The sequence below is a fragment of the Xenia sp. Carnegie-2017 genome, unplaced genomic scaffold, assembly GCF_021976095.1.
Source record: "Xenia sp. Carnegie-2017 unplaced genomic scaffold, XeniaSp_v1 HiC_scaffold_2, whole genome shotgun sequence".
NCBI classification, from domain to species: domain Eukaryota; kingdom Metazoa; phylum Cnidaria; class Anthozoa; order Malacalcyonacea; family Xeniidae; genus Xenia; species Xenia sp. Carnegie-2017.
In genome coordinates, this window is record NW_025813482.1 from 3,294,653 (window position 1) to 3,312,924 (window position 18,272).

Consider the following 18,272-nt stretch of genomic DNA (forward strand, 5'->3'; position numbering starts at 1 on the left):
AAAAATGAAAGTTTCTCATAAACGTCTACAAATTAAAAACAATTGCATATAACTTCATATATCATTCTGATAAAGGCTGAAGCACCGAGTCAAAAGCTCAATAAAATAATTTTATAACAATCCAGACAACATTGTAGATCACATTATGGTAAGTCTATATCTGGCTATCCACTCTAATAGAATTTAAGAAAGTGAAAGGATATTGGAAGATAGATCAAAGCAATAGCAGAAAGCAATGACAGTCTGTGTAATTCAGTAGTATAGGAGACATTTTGAACTGGGCAATCAAAATGTAAAGATGACAGTTCGCTTTTGAAAATGTTCCAAACTTCCAATTTTATTGCTATTTCATTATTTCTCAACTTATTTTCATGTTTTATCTGAACTTGTCTTCATGTTTTGCCTTAAAATGGTCAATTGCATCATTTGACATTCCAAAAAAGCTTCCCAGATGAATATTTGTTTGTGGTAGATAAGATAGGAAGCTGAATCTTCAAATGATTTAGTCAGAAGATTGATATATCTCTAAATTGATGTGGGTTTTATTTTTATGAAATTATGAAGACCTACATCAACAACACTGGAATTTAAAAGACCTCTCAAATGTACATTTTCGGAAAAGTAACGATGAATAATTTTACATTTTCTTTATTATTCTGTTGTATTAGATCTCCTGGTACTGATGACCGATCTTGTTCAAATGTAAAACCTGGAGAAACAGTAAGACCATTTTGATGCATATTTTTGGCAGTTTTTGCTGTAGTTCATCTGAGAAGTAAAAGATTGCACCTTTTTGACGGTATTCACAAATTTCTCCGAGGTTTTCATGAGCCAGTGTGAACACGAAAAATTTCTTTTGGCTATTTCTTTTATAAAATAACACTAATGCGAAACAAACAAATTTAAAACAAACGTTTTAATTTTTCCTCTAAAATGTGTTGTAATTATTGTTTTTTTTTTCATAAATACATATAAAATAGATTTTGCTCGTTGATTACTAGTTAGTTGTTTTCGGGAATCAATAACGATTCCCAGTCCTTTTCACGAGCGATTAAAACCAGTCTGTGACAGGAAAACTAGCTTCGTGTAATCTTAAAAGAAGATTTTCATACCTGCGTTTTATTTCCGCTTTTTTTTTATGAATTTTTGATATCTCTTTAGACTTATGATTTAGTGTTCAAGACTATTTAGTATATCAAGGCCTTTCTAGGCGTTGTATTGGTAGCTGTATTGGTTGTTTATGCCAGTAATGAATGTCAATCTCTCAGCGCAAATTCTTGCTATTCTTTGCATATGTAGCTATGACACTCTTTTTGCTATTTTAGGTGGAATTTTCAGTAACTGCTACTGTTACCTCATGTGAAAAACATGGAAATTCGACCAGGTATGTGATATTATAGATATATGTGTACCCATATGTAGGCTAAAGTGTAAGATATCTCTATGTAATAAAAGTGTTAATATCACAACAAGTAGACCAAAATTAAGAGAATTTATCAACGTACCTTGAAATTACGAAACATCTTTACTTTAAGCATAGAAACATTCGATAATGGCGTAGCCAGCGTGCAAGTTTGGTCGTACTATGTAAATGTTGTCAATTTTGTAGCAGTTTCATTATGTGTATCTCTAGAAATATACTGTTTTTATATTTAGTGTAATTTTACGAAGCTGTATATCAAACATACTGGCTGACTCACTACACCATAAATATGCATGTATAATATGTATAATTTCAGTTTATCATATATCATTTGACAGTTTCCTGATAAACGCAGCTGGATTTGGAAGTATTCAGGTGGATCTCGAAGTTATTTGCAGATGCGATTGTGAGGACATTAAGGTCAGCAAAGATTTAAGTAATACTTCATGTTCTTATAAGGACGTCGCTTTTTTATGCAATTTTTATTTCGCATATGTCTAAGTACATTAAAAACAGTCTATTAAAGTTCTGTCATGGTGTAAGTAATTTCACACATCAAACGGCATTAATTTTATCATGAAGAATATGCTAATTTGGGGGATATAGACAATGTCATTAGCATTGAATGTGGATTAGTGACGCCATACGTCATCGTAATTATGCTATTTGCATATCCTACATAAGTTCTGATTTGTTGGTTTGAGGTCATTCTTCAATGTGACGCGCTAGAGGCTTGTCAAGGCTCATTTCAGAGGAAATCAGACCATACGAAAGAGCTCAAAATCAAGAGAAGCATCGTGACGCGCTAGAGGCTTGTCAAGGCTTTATTACAAAAAAATGCCAAAAATTCAGAGCAAAGTCAGAATCAAGAGAAGGAGTCCTCCCAAATGTAGGAGATGCCGAAATCACGGAATATTCGTAAATGTTAAAGGGAATAAACAAAACTGTGTTTATAAACATTGCAAGTGCAATTTATGTATGAATACTGAAAAAGAAAGACGTCAGACGGCTGCAAGAATAGCAATATATAGAAAAGGCAAACGTTTGTTCGAATCAGATGGTATGTTGAACAACAATCTATACTTTCTTGTTCAATGTTAAATTAATACAATATTTGATTTTCCCAATAATTCCTACACTAATCATACTGTGTGCGTTGCATCTGGAGGAAAAAATAATAGGCTGAAAAGACAGCTATAGTTGATCCATTTGCATTGAGTCAATACATTACAAATGAACTGAATCACTATTTTCACATTATTTCTTCAAGTTCGATAGTAGAATCGTTTTTACAAGGCCACCGTTTCGGTCTATAAATTGAGACACGCTTGAAAGCTTACATCTGAATGCTTTTGAATGGGAGTGTTATTCTAACCGATCAAAATTATATAATTATGTGTTCACATTATATGATCACTTATGATTTTGCGCGACGTATAGTTTGGGTCCAAATATGTATAACATTTTGCAACTGTATAAACCATATTGTACTGGTTAATACACCGTTTGTATAAGCCAATGGTACCCATTACTGAACGTAAGACATTACATTTATATGTTTCTACGAGACCACGCTATCAAACAAAGAACTGAAACAATTTAAAGTTGATGACAAATTTTCTTCTTGACAATTTTAACGTTGGCAAGCGTAATTTTATCTTTATTTTAACAACTTTTACTCAATTTTATCTTAAACACGGTGCACTGCAATCACTGTATAGAATGTCGAACTTTGAAATGAGCCAGAATATCACCAGTTGTAGAACTACGTTTTCCTGTATGTTTTATAAATACTAAGAGCTCTAATGCATGAGTTTTCTGAAACGACTTTTTATGTTGGAATATAATTCATTATACAACATAACCAAACCGGCTTCAGTTTTATAAAAGTATTATAACCTCTAATTTGAAAATTAAAATACCTTTATAACAAAAGTCATTGATTATGAATTTCTGAAGATAAACATCAAGAAATGCATGTATGCTGATGAAAATAGTTAAATGACAATACTGTGCCAGCAATCGCATAAAGCGCTATTATTCATAAACTGCTTTCACAGTAATGATTACTAGACGAGAAAATCTTCTTTCTTATGAACAAAAATCGAATTCAATAGCGTTAACTTTTTGGTAAGGTATATCTTAAACAGGACTAGGGCATTGAAGAAAAGAATGTAAAACCTAAACTACTACATATTTGACTCTGCAAAATTCTATAGTTACGTGTAATAGAAAATGAAACGCTACCTGTAATAGAAAATTCTAAAATTTTTTCAAGCGATATTACACCAAGACAAGCGTATGTAAGGCTGTTGCGGTATATATCAAAAAAATATCGATATTTATCGATATACGTTTTTTTCCGATATTTTTGTTGTTATTTATAGTATTGTTGGGGATGACACATATAGGTAGATCAAATTGAAACTTAGCCAACAATTGCTGCGCACGCGTGAATGAGTCAAGAATGTCTAATGATATAAAAACCATTTAATAGTTTCATCAATTAAAGCATACAGTATATCGACATTTATCGATATACGTTTTTGTCCGATGTTTTGTTTGTTATTTATAGTATTGTTGGTATGACAATATAGGTAGATCAAATTGAAACTTAGCCAACAATTGCTGCGCACGTGTGATTGAGTCAAGATTGTCTTTAATGATATACAAAACGATTTAATAGTTTCATCAATTTAAAGCATACAGTCACAGAATAGATACATACAGAAGCGCCACTCAATGTTGAAAGCTTTGATGTTCGTGTCCTTGTTTTAACTAATTCTTTATTTTGAATTTTTTGGCACTTTAAAGTGCTCCTACAAAAGTGCTCTGGTATAGAAAATGTTTGGCTTGTATTTTATGACTTACCGATAATATCAGGCAAGTCTGGCCTGGCTAATGAATACAATGAAATATTCGATACTTGCAATGACTCAACGTTCAATGATCAAACCTCTCATTTATTCGTAATTGGCACAAAATCAACGGATTAAGTTAATTAAGGTCTTATCAAAGGTTATTGACAATATAGTTGCAACAAAACTATAGTTGAACATTATTGTCTCTCTCAATATTATCTATCTGTATCAATGTAGAAAGTGATTGTGTTAACTTTGCAAATTTTGTCACTACGTGTAAGACTGTTAGCATATGCCTGCGAGTTTGACAAAATTGGGATGCGTAAAACAAACAATCACGTGACAGAAAAATAATTTGCAGTTTGTGATTTTATCTTTTATAGATGAAATGCAGGAGCCACGTGGAGAAAAAGGAAAAATCATAAAGCAAAGGGCAAAACCAATTTCTAAAGGCAAATCCACCCACAAAGTGTTAGCTGATTTGCAATCCAAAATCATCCAAAATGGGCAAAATCCAAAACCAATTCCGTCAAGTATCCAGCTGCTCGTAAAAATATTCCCCAACATTTTTCCTGAAAGACTCGAAATGTACCTTCAACGTAACAATGGCGACCTCATGTACACTATCAAGTACATCAAGGGTCTAATTAAAGATGCTGCATTACTTCCACAATCATCAAGAAGCTCTCCACTCACCAATACCAGTTTTTTCAACAACCCGCACCACTATCAAAGGCATCCAACACAACCAACATACCAAATTTTCCCACCTTTCACAACACCTATTTCATCCCACTTCCCTTCGAGCCCCTAAATTTACTCGTGTAAGAGTTATCACTTCCATCCACGACGAAAAAATGAAATGGAAATAAAGGAAAGGCGAAGGAAACGATACATGAATAAAGAAAATGGAAGTTCACGGTGAAGCAGGAAACGGCATAGTTGACATTGAATAACTTTTCTAAGACTATATAACATTTAGAAAATAACGATTACTTTGCACGCAAAATTTTATTTTATTTATATACGGGAATTATACTTTATTTATGCATGGAAAACAAAAGTTTATTTTTCGATATAGTCTAGGTTCTCTACGGTATAATATTGTTAATGCATGTATTTAGATAAACTAATAACAAGTAATAAGTCACTTATAGACCAATTTTAAAAACTATTGAAAACATTTTCAATGTTTTTATTTACCACATATTTATTTCTTGTTGTAAATTTTATTAATTATTTTATTGCAATATATTATCAAACTATATCAGCACAATTTTGCATTTGTTCTTGTCAGTCATAAAAAGTGAGAGCAATAAACGTAAACAGACTTGTTCTGCATGATTTTCCACCAACTGTAAGCATTCCTTCAGTACTGCTTTTACTCTACTTATGAATCATACTCGTCCAAATGGATACAGAGAAGAACACAAAGTATGAAATATCTTTTTCTCAACTGATGTATTTTGTTGATATCGCAGTAGTTTCTCAAACACGCACCATAGGAAAACACTTACTTACCAACACGTCAGCGGCCTTTATGTAGAGTTTTGGACAAAAATTATCTCATCCAAATTCCGAACCGTTAAATGAAACTCTCATCAATATAACCAAAACGATACAATAATGAATCTTATTTTGTGCTAACTGAATCATGTCATACAGTAAAGTCCTAAATAAGACAATTACAAATCACCAATCATGTATATATCATGTCTACGAGTTTGAATATAAAAATAAGAAGTTGCAAAGACTTTGAAACAAAATAATAAACATCGCTTATGCACTTAAGTCACGGTAAGCATCAAGTAAAATTCTATTTCTTTCTTCCAAATATGACATTATAACGTGTGAAGTGTCACCAGAAGCTATAAGTTAAAACATACATATTAAAAAACATCACTGTATTTGCCTCGGATTGCTTTCGAGTTCACCCAAAGATCTCCTCGTCTTGCATAAGGCCTTGCAAACACAGTAAACAACTTTTATTTCTTAACTTGAGATAAAACACGATAGTTATAATTAGCAAGGACGAAAATTAACGAATGTCTCACTAAATTCATAAAAAAGAAATTTTGTTTTTCTTACACATGAAGTTCAAAAAACCATCTATGAATAAAAGTTGCTGTTGTAAAAAGCTGATGACATGAGCCCAGTCAATATAGGTTGGTTGGATTCTGTAATATACAACTGAGCTATTTTCTTTTTACCTTTATATATTTCTACATATAGTGAGAAAATGGAGAAACGTTCAAGCGAATTTGTTAAATCATAAACATTTGCTCGTTTTCAATTTGCCTAAATCGTCCAACGCCTAATTTTAGTCCATCTTAGCTGTGTTCAAAATCATAAACTTAAACATGGAAATTTTATGTTTTTAATTTAGACCATCTATACTGTGAAAAACCGTACGATCGACTGTTCAAATGCACAGTAGTCAGAACTTATGAAGCAGTGAGTTTTGCCACCAGTTTCAACTTTAAATACATTCATTATCGTTGATACTATGAGTTACAAAGTCAAAACCAACTGGGAAAGACATAGGTGTGTAATGAACACAAATGTCATCAATAGACTGAACTTAGAGGGAGGAATAGATATTCGACTTAAAGTCTAACAAATAGGCCCCGTAATTAGTCTGCCATTGAAGTTTCTTTGCCCCCCCCCTCTTTATCATCTATCATCTTACGTCCATGCCCTTGTGTGAAACAAAATGACTTCAAAAAACTTTTTTAAAGTAATCACTAATCATACTGGAATATTTGCGTAAGAAAATCGCGCTTTTAAATTGAGAAATTGACAGTATTTACATTGTGTTTTGAAGTTCTGATAATTAGAACGCAGATTTCAAAAGTAAACATTCACAATGTTAAATTAAGATTCTTGCACAATACAATTATATACAAATTCCGAAGCCAGACTAGCCAGATTAATGGCCACCGTCGAATTTCTAGCATGCGCAATGAGACATGCGAGGACACTGATTTCTAAGGCTCCGACACTAAGTTGGACTTCATTTCCTTTTCTGTGGTATCAACATTAACATGAAAATTGTAATGCTTAATATGTTAAAAAGAATACAAAGCAATAGTATCAATAGTAGAAGCCAACTCACACGCCAGATTATAAACGTGAATACAGCCTTTGACTAGTTCGCCGTACCACAGATTCTGTAATACAAATATTTGTGTACACCTACAGCAAAATAAGTCAATTTATAAAGAAAGAAAGGATAATAAAGATAGTTTCGGTATTAATAATCTCTAGGCAAATTTGAGGCCATGCAGCTAAGTTTTTGTTGAAGATAACAGATTTTACTCAAATAAATTATAGCACAATAGTATTCTTTCAAATATAGGCAACACTTTTCAATTTTTTAAACATTTCGTCCACAAACAACATCAAACATTTCCTCCAAGACAAAGTGCGCGAAATGAACCATCAAACATTTCCTCCAAGACAAAGTGCGCGAATAATAAAACATTTCAACTTGCCTTGAACAGAAAATAGCAAGAAGAAAAACAAGCGCCATGTCTTTTTTCAATATTTCCACGCAAAACAGGAACAACAAATTATCATTCAACTTAATCGATAAAAAACACCAAAATATCATGAAATAAAGTTCACCAATTTGATATATCACATTTAGCTACATTCAGTTTAAGAGTAAACTTGTCTTTGAGCCACTCAAGCAACAAATTATCAAATAGTTTTTGTCATTTGTGTACAATACAAGCGTACGCATGGCAGATTAACTTTGTGTTACCCATTCAACATAGCAATGTTGAATTGATGCAAATCACTTCCTTTTCATATTAATTTTGGGGTTATAGACCATGTCATTAGCTATTAATGAATGTGGGCTGCTGACGCCACAACGTCATCATACTTACGCTAATTTGCCCATGCTATATAAGTTCTGATTTCTTCGTTTGTGGTCATTCTTCATCGTGACGCGCTAGAGGCTTGTCAAGGTTTTCTTACAAAAAATGCCAAAGAATCAGAAGAAATCAGTCTATAAGAAAGACCTCAAAATCAAGAAAAAGAGTCCACCAAAGTGTAGGAAATGCCAAAATCATGGAATATCCGTTAATGTTAAAGGACATAAACGAGACTGTGCTTATATAGATTGCCCTTGCGATTTATGTAAGAATACTGAAGAAGTAAGGCGATTCACAAGGGAAAGGATTAAACAATATAGAGCGCGCAAACGTTTACTCCAATCAAATGGTATGTTGTACAACAATCTATACTTTCTTGTTCAATGTTTAACTGATACAATATTTGATTTTCCCAATAATTCCTACACTATATGCGATGTTTGTTTGGTGAAAGGATAAAAATCATTTCGTCCAACTAAACAAGTTTTATTTTCTTATGCTCAATTTTCTAAAGCGATCTTAGCTAGCAAACTGTTTTTCACACATCCTTACGATAAACAAAATCTTTCAAAACTATTTGTGTGAAAAATGAGCTGACTCACTTGAATGGCATTATCGTCTAGAAAAATGAAACATGTGTTAGAAGCATTAGCTACGACATAATCCTGGGTCGAGAAAGATTTTATTCCAGAATGAGAAATATTTCATTCAAAATCATACGAAAGTATGATTCATACGAAAGTATGTTCTCTTCTGTCATGGTGTAAGTAATTTGACACATCAACCAGCATTAATTTTATCATGAATAATATGCTAATTTTAACGATATAGACAATGCATTAGCCAATGAAATAGACAATAAAATGCTGCTGACGCCAATACGTCATAGTACTTACACTATTTGCATATCATTCATAAGTTTTGATTTGTTCGTTTGTATTCATTCTTTATCGTGACGCGCTAGAGGCTTATCAAAGCTTTATTACAAAAGTAATGATTAGTAACGAAAGTCATTTACGTTGTTCTTTCTGTCATTGACGTAACCTGTTCTGAACAAATGCCAGCGCTATAGAAAATTACCATTCTTCATTTCTATAGAACTTTTATCATTTTGAATTGCGTAAAACCAAAAATATTTTCAATGTTATAACAACCACCACTTCGGCAATAAGAAGCACTTTTAGTTGCAATTTTCGTTTACCGCGTGGTAGAAACATCGCGCCCGTCGGAGAAATGTTTCCGCTGATTCGTACTGTGTACTTTGAAGCAATTCAAAGTTGATAAAAATTTTCTCGTTTGATCATATTAATGTTGGCAAAGAAAATATTATAATTGTTTCCACAACTTTTACACAAATTTTACAAATTTAAACACTGTGATTGAGGAAGGAACGCATGCGCATTTTCTTAACGTGTTGAGATAATAGTTCAGCACGCGCGCGCACTTGGAGCCAATGTTCACTCGTGCACCATTTTATTCATCATGTTGAATATTCGGCACCGATGGCGCGCGAAGCGAATGTTGCTCAAAACTTGACCGCACACTTGAGGAAAAGGCGTGCTGCAACAGTCACGAGTAACTCTTAGCTCAGCCGATGGCGCTAGTGTGCGCCAGGCTTTAAACACTGTGCACTGCAAACACTGTATAGTATGTCGTTGTTGAAATGGAGTCAGAATATTACCAATTAAAGAACTACGTTTTCATAGATAATTCTATAAATACTTAGAGCTCTAATGAGTATTCTACATGACTTTAATTGATGGAATATGTTTCATCATACAACATAAGAAACCGGCTTCAGTATTGAGCCAAAAAAATTATAACCACTAGTTTGACAATTAAAATACGTTCATAGCAAAGTTATTGGTTTTCAATTTCTAAAGATAAAAATCAACTAAGGCATTGAAGACAAGAACCTAAAACAAAATCTACCACATGTCTGACTCTCCAAAATTCTATAGTTCCGTGTAAGGCAAGCTGCCATCTTAAAAAAGCAAAACCGTTAAATTAAAATACATGGAACGCTACCTGTAATAGAAAAGTCTGTTAATTTTTTCAAGCGAAATTACACTCGGGATTACACCAACACAAGGTGTGTTAGGCTGTTGCAGTATTAAGAAAATAACTGATATCGATTTAAATCAAACAAATATCGATATTTATCGATATATCGATATTTTTTCGGATATTTTTTCCTTATTAATAGTGCTGTTGGCGATGACACATAGCTAGATCAAGTTGAAACTTAGCCAATAATCGCAGTGCACGTGTGATTGAGTGAAGATTTTTTTAATAGTATACAAAACCAATTAATAGTTTTATCAATAAACGCATACAATTGTAATCTAGCTATGTATCTTAGTTGAGTTAGTTCCCTACTAACGCCACTCATAACAGATGACCACTCCACTAAAAACTATTTATAGCAACTAAATATATCGAACGCCGTGTATTTCGGTATACCGAAAAAACCAATATCTATAAACCGATATTAAAAAAAAAATATTTATGAATATTTCGATAAGCAGCAACAGACTAGTTTGTAGTCAATCAACTTTTGAGAGAATCTTGAAAGTTGAAACACCACACACGCAACGGCATGTTTTGGTGTAAGATTTGGATTCAGTTATTTCCTTTAGGTAGTGTTCTATGTATTTTAGTTTAATGACTAATGACTAATATCTGCTTCCTGAGTTCATATAAAGTTTCAAAGATAATAGTCTAGATTTTATTCTTTAAAATGTTTAATAAGATTGGTTTTTTAAACTTTCTTTTAACTAATTTTCCATTTTGAGTTTTTTTTTGCCACTTTTGAAGTGCTCGGCTACACAAGTGCTCTGATATACAAAATGTTTGGCTTGTATTTTTATGATGACCGATAAGATCAGGCGAGTATGGTCTGGCTAATGAATTCAATGAAATATTCGATACTTGCAACGAGTCAGCGTTCAAAACTTAAACCTCTCATTTAATCGCAAATGACAAAAAATCAACGGTAAAAAGTTGATTAAGATCCTATCAAAAGATTATTGAGAAGATAGTGAGAACAAAACTGTAGTTGAACATTATTGCCTTCTCAAAATTATCTATCTGTATCAATGTATGAAATTGAATGTTTTAACTTTGGGAAATTTGTCACTAGGTGTAAGGTTGTTAGCATATGCCTCGGTGTTAGCAAAATTGAGGTGCGTAAAACAAACAATCACGTGACACAAAAAGTAATTTGCAATTTGTGATTTTGTCTTTTACAGATGAATTGCAGGAGCCACACGTCCAAAACCCAAAACCAGTTCCCTCAAACATCCAGCAGCTCGTAAAAATATTTCCAAACATTTTTCCTAATAGACTCGAAGAGTTTCTTGAACAAAACAAAGGCGACCTCGATCATACCATCAAGTACATCGACGATCTATTGAAAGATGCTGCATTACTTCCACAACCATCGAGAAGCATCTCCACTCACTAATACCCATTCTTTCAACAACCAGAACCACTATGAAAGGCGTCCAACACAAACAACATGCCCAACTTTCCCACCTTTTTAAACAAAACCTATTTTATCCCATTTCCTTTGCGAGCCCCTAAATTTATCACTTCCACCGACGACAATAAAAATGAAAATGGAAATGAATGATACGCCAAGGAACCAATACATGAATAAAGAAAATGGAAGTTCATGGTGAAGCAGGAAACGGCATCGTTGACGTTTAATAACTTTTTCTAAGACTATATTACATTTAGAAAATAAAGATTATGTTGGACGCGGAATTTTATTTTATTTATATACGGGAATTCTACTTTGTTTATTTATGCATGGAAAACATAAGTTTATTTTTTCCATATAGTTTAGGTTCTCTACGGTATAATAGTGGTAAAGCATGTACTTAGATTAAACTAATAAGAAGTAATAAGTCACTTATAGAGCAATTTAAAAACTATTGAAAACATTTTCAATGTTTTTATTTACCATATATTTATTTCTTATTCTAAATTTTATTTATTATTTTATTCCAATATATTATCAAACCATTTCAGCACACTTTTCCATTTGTTTATGTCATTCATAAAAAGTGAGAACAATCAACATAACAGATTTGTTCCTGCATGATTTTCCACCGCCTTACAGCATTCCTTCAGTACTGTTTCACTCTACTTAAAAATTAGACTCTTCTAAATGGATACAGAGAAAAACACAATATATGAAATATCTTTTTCTCAACTGATGTATTTTGTTGATAATCGCAGTAGTTTCTCAAATACGCAACATAGGAAAACACTTACTTACCAACACGTCAGCGGCATTTATGTAGAGTTTTGGACAAAAATTATCTCATCCAAATTCAAAGCCATATTTCTGTTGAATGAAGCTCTCATCAATATAACCAAAACGATTCAATAAGGAATCTTATTTTGTGCTAACTGAATCTTTTTATACAGTAAGGTCCTAAATAAGACAATTACAAATCACCAATCATGTATATGTCATGTCTTCGAGTTTGAATATAAAAATAAAAAGTTGCAAAGACTTTGAAACAAATTAATAAACATCGCTTATGCACTTCAAACACGGTAAGTATAAAGTAAAATTTTATTTATTTTTTCCAAATAAGATATTATAACGTGTGAAGTGTCACCAGAAGCTATAAGTTAAAACATACATATTTAAAAACATGACTGTGTTCGCCTCGGATAACGATATGAATAACTTGAGCTCTGATTGCTCTCGAGTTCTCCCAAAATCTCCTCGGCTTGCATAAGCCTGTGCAAACACAGTAAACAACTTATATTTCTTAATTTGAGATAAAACACGATAGTTACAATTAGCAAGGACGAAAAATAACGAATGTCTTACTAAATTCACAAAAAAGAATATTTGTTTTCTTTACACGCGAAGTTCAGTAAACCATCTATGAATAAAAGTTGCTGTTGTAAAAAGCTGATAACCTTAGCCCTGTCAATACAGATTAGTAGGATATTAGTAATATACAAGTTAGCTGTTTTCTTTTTCCCTTTATATATTTCCATCAATATTGAGAAAAGAGACAAATACAAATACATCTTAGTTGTATTCAAAATCAAGAACTTAACAATGGAAATTTTATAGTAAATACATTGAATGAATTTGACGAAAAAATTTGTTCATTGTAGTATGTAATTTCTGATTGTACTTGATGCATAGAAGATCCCTGCTCTATTTTTAGGGTACGCTTTCCGAGTGGGCGTCAATCATCTTAAGATACGATGAGTGACGCCAAAAATTATCATTGAATAAATAATTTTTTAACACTTGCATATTGGAATTAGTATATTGGAATTATATACATTAGTGTGCTCAAACCGTTTCCACAACGTCTTTGTGTGGTTGGTCATTGCATTGGTTCTTTAAATTTTTATGTAGTAGCTATGTTTTACTTTTGCATGCAAACTTATTGAAAAAAATTATTTCGAAATTTGAATATAGTTTTGTACACTAGCTTAACTGTTTTTTTCCAACCGATATGAATCCACAGAAAATGGGAATATTTTTTCATTTGAAGATATTGAACGACACAGACAGAAAACTGGAGTTTCTGGATTAATGATAGTAAGGTAGCTAATTATAAATTTGTTTAAATCTCGAATATTTTATGTATTTTATTTCCTTTGTAGAGGTTCTCAAATAAAACCGTTGATTTTCACGGAGATTAAAGAAAAAGGTGTGAAGCAACAATATTTGTACAACAATATGTTTATGGTATTGTATTATATTCTTCGTTTGAAATCATTGAATATTTTTTTTAAGATGAGCCATGTTGTTTGTGCCTTGTATCTCCTATATCTTCTCAAACATAAACTTTAGACATTGGGATATATCTTCTACAGAGCGATTAGATATTGTCAAAGAATACGTGAACTACGGTTTATAGCACTGGAGATCTGATACCGAGGTAAAATCACGAGACTTATTTTTTTCATTTTTTCTTACGTGTTAATTGCTATTTACGTATTTTTACATTCTTTCTTCTGTGTGAAACACACTGTCATATTTTGTTGTAATGTAGGGAGTTGAAAGGACAAGGCGTTTTCTTTCAGAATAGTTATTATTCCTTTACACACAGGTAATTTGCTTGAGAAACTTACGCAGGTATTACGTAAGCAATCGAAACGAATCTATTTTTTTGTAACGTATGGTATGGCAAATGGCAATTCATCAGGGCCACAGAGGAAGATCGATAATAATGGGGGTCACATTTATATATTAAATGTTTCAATCTGAAATAAAATTCATTTAATGAGAAACTAATAAAGTAGAATATACATATTTGAATATTGCTCATCCCTGTCCCATTATCTTCTGTGGTCCCTGTTTATTGATCATGGCGAGAATTTTACGTTACAATGAATTTGATGAATTTTTGATGACACGAGAAAATATCGTGCCTCGTTATGATTAAAATGAAATTGTAACAATTATAATCCTGTGATCAATTTTCTTGTTTGAATGTGAAACTATAATGTTTATATTTGCTTCAACATTTTTATACTATGCAATACTTAATAGATGCACTGTCAGACCACTGAAAGTTCTAAACCCTTAAAATGTCTTACGTCACTTACTTACCAGCCAACTCCCTAAATTAGCACCATTCTGTAAACAGTGTGAAAGTCCGTCCATGAAGGTCGTCCCATGCTCACATTTATAAATTGAAAAAAATTTTCAGATGCTATTATATTTTGTTAATACGTTTTGTAATTATAGAATTCTCTGACATTTTATCTGTAAACAATGCAGGGATGTGTGAAAATACTGTATCAATGCCATGTTTTATACCTGAAATTGTGATTGATGTCTTCTATTAACTGTTTTAAGGGTGTGTTTGGTGCTTTATTAGAAATGGCTACATTTTATGGCTTGTATCGCACCCGGATTACTCATACTTTATTTGGAACGAAATTAGTTTTATTCCTTCAGGTAATTACAATATAAAACAGGCTTGTAAATTCTTATATTTCACGCGCATGGAAAACATAAAGCCATATGAATTGCAAGTATTTCAGTTAGACAAAATGTCTGATAGTGCTAAATTATCTATAATAAATAGTTATAATAAAGACTCATATGAGTGATGATGCGCAAATTATTTCTCTATTAAACTGTTACTAAGCACGCTACTTACTTCAAAATCGGTGCTAGTAGATGCAGTAGTCATTGACATGACTTTGGGCCGATGGTCAAGTCGACTGTGCATGTTCAAGTAAACTGCACATAGGCAGATGATTTATATCAAAATTTGTGACTGAGCGAGCTAATTACTCCGTAATTGGTACTAGTGCATACAGTGGTCGTTGCCATGATAATGAACTTGGTGAGTTGATGCAGTTGACTACGCATGCTCAGATTAATTCTCAATTAATTTGTGACGGAGCAAGATCTGAAATTGGTGCTTGTATATGCGCTTGGAAATTTTCAATTATAAATTTTTGGCACGCATTTGTCTTCTTAAGCTTGTTTTAACACATTCATATCAAACGCTTCAAAACTTTGTTACGCCACTGTAGTATCCGTGACAAAGTTATAGATGTTTTATTTTCTTCCATAACTTTGTATCTGCATATTTTGTGCTTAAAAATGCTCTAATATTTTCGTTACACATTTTATAATTCGTGGATTGAGGTAAAGAAGTATATAATAACGAACTTCCAACAGTAAAACAAACTCAAGCATGACACAGGAAGAAAAACGACGCATCATTGCTTGGAAAAAGGAGGTTTTGCTTCAGCTGTCAAGGTAACTTTTTATTACATGCATCGTTTAAATAGACGGTAATTTGGTCATGTGAATGAAATTTTGTACGTAATTTGGAAATGCATTATATACGCTTTGGTACGTAACAATTGGACGGCTGTCTCTATGATGTGCGATAAAAGAATTCCTTTGAATCCGAATAGTGTGATGTTTAATCGCAAAATTACTCGGGAAGAGAAGTTACTTTCTCGAATGAATCATGAAAATATCATAAGCTAAAAAGAAATCCAATATCTAAAATGAATTAAAATTTTATAACATAAGGGTTGAAAACAAGGTGTAATTTAGACGATACAAATTGCTTGGTTTATTAAATGTTATCTTTGTAGAAACTATTATAAAAAAGTAGATAATCCCTTTTTTCTATGAAGCCCATGGATGCTTTCGTTCATGATGAGAGCGTTATATTATATAACGAGCCTCTTGTTCATCACGAGAGACTTATGAGAAAGTTGAATTGTAAAAGCTAACAAGTAAAAAAGGTATAAACATGTCTAGAGTTGGTTTAAATTAAAAACTCGAAATGGCAGAATTTTGTTAAACCTTTGCAGTATCCTTGCATGTTCTAGTTTACAAAATAAACCAATCTTCTTAAATAAAACCATAAAATCTTTCGACAAACGTCTTCCGAAACAGTGCCTTTTTTTGACAATTGTAATTTAAGGCAACCCTAACTATGTTTTATATAATTTTTATTGGTAACTATGTTATATCTTTCTGTTTAGCTATCTCATTTACTGTTTCTCGTGTATCACGAGCAAACAATCCATGGGCTTCATGACAGACAGGATTATCTGGTTCCCTTAATAAACATGCGACGCTCTAGCCCTTAGCTATCTTGGGCTATCGGGAGGCATAGACCGACAAATGGATTTTTTGTTTTTAAAATCTGTCTTTTTTCTTTATTAGAATTTCAAAAAAATAAAATTGAAAAAAAATATAATTGAAAAGAAAATACCCGTTTCGGTCCATTCCCTGATATCCCTAAGCGTAAGGCACTAGAACGCCGCATGTTAACTATTCGGTAGGAGATTTCGAGGTACGCAGGGAGAGTGCGGTCGCGACCGAAATCTGGGGCCCTAAGCCACTGCATACCTGGACGCACCCAGCATCCACTGCTAGTTGACATCAACTATACCTAGTATTGGCTTTATATTTATATACATAAATTTAAAGGCTGACAAAAGTTGTGTAGTATTATTAAAGTCACCACTGCACCTAGCCAGACGATTTCTTTAATAATTTGCGACTAAGTGAGCTAATTTCCCGAAATATAGTGAAAGTACATGTAGTTAGTCCTTGCCATGAATACGAACAATAAGTCTGGTGTATTGCATATGCTCAAGCGCATGCGCAGATGATTTCTCAATTAAATATGTACTAAGTATTCTATTTAGTTCAAAATCAATGCTAGTAAATGCAGTTGGTCGTTGCCATGACCATGAGCTTGTGCAACTAGTCAAGTCGACTGCGCACGCGCATATGATTTATGTGAAAATTTTCAAGACAGTTAGTGGAGTTGACTTCACATACTCAGATTGATTCTCAAACAATTTGTAACGGAGCGAGCCCTGAATTTGGTGCTTGTATATTCGCTTAGCATAAACAAGCTTAGCAAATTTTTAATCACGAGAGAGTTATCAGAAAGATTCATTGTAAAAGCTATCAAGTAAAAAAGGCCCCTGTTCAGCTGTCTTAGAACTATGGTGTATTGACAGCGCAGGAATACGAGCTGTTCCTCTTGTGATATGTCACATTCTGCCGACTTGTGTCGTTGATAAAAGATTAAGTTTAACTAAACTTCCTAATTTCATGAAGATGTGTGGAAAAGTTAAGTGGTGTTGTCTACTTGCTATACATAGCTATAATCCAAATAAGTCAAATATAGTTCACTGCAACATGTCATTTGCAAATTGAATGTAAAATGCAAACTAATTTTGCGCATGTTTTGGCAGTCTTACTTATATATATATCATTCATCAATGCGAGTAAATGAGTTAGGCTACAAGTGTTGTAAGCCATACATAATATTTTCATCTGATTAGTTATTTACTGAAAATAGACGTAATTATGAAATGTGAAGTTACACATATACAATTATATGAAAAGTAACCCACAAACAAAGTGACAGTACATCGACTATACGTAAATTTGTTCTACTAACTATGAATAATTCATTTACTCGCACCGATAATACATAAGACTGCCGAAACCTGTATATAATGAGAAAGGTTTTGTATATGTTACCCTTACTGTTGACGTATTATCTTCGACCCTCGTCCTTTTACCCTTATACTTTATGTAATATCATCGACCCTCAT

General features: G+C 32.7%; 1 protein-coding gene across 1 annotated transcript; it reads left to right on the forward strand.

Moving 5' to 3' along the window:
• Positions 1-612: 612 nt before the first annotated feature.
• On the forward strand, positions 613-5,628 carry LOC124440484 (integrin beta-1-B-like). The gene is made up of 7 exons (XM_046990877.1): positions 613-720; positions 1,326-1,384; positions 1,762-1,843; positions 2,128-2,217; positions 2,300-2,483; positions 4,668-4,736; positions 5,582-5,628. The coding sequence occupies exons 1-7, from the start codon at positions 628-630 to the stop codon at positions 5,626-5,628; spliced, it is 624 nt and encodes a 207-aa protein (XP_046846833.1). The 5' UTR covers positions 613-627.
• The last annotated feature ends 12,644 nt before the right edge of the window (positions 5,629-18,272 follow it).

Bases quoted from the DNA above. Each gene is read 5' to 3' on its own strand.
- LOC124440484 (XM_046990877.1), top strand. From the start codon at position 628: ATGAATAATTTTACATTTTCTTTATTATTCTGTTGTATTAGATCTCCT. The intron at 721-1,325 runs GTAAGACCATTT...TTGCTATTTTAG, and splicing joins ATGTAAAACCTGGAGAAACA to GTGGAATTTTCAGTAACTGC. The intron at 1,844-2,127 runs GTCAGCAAAGAT...TGTTGGTTTGAG, and splicing joins GCGATTGTGAGGACATTAAG to GTCATTCTTCAATGTGACGC.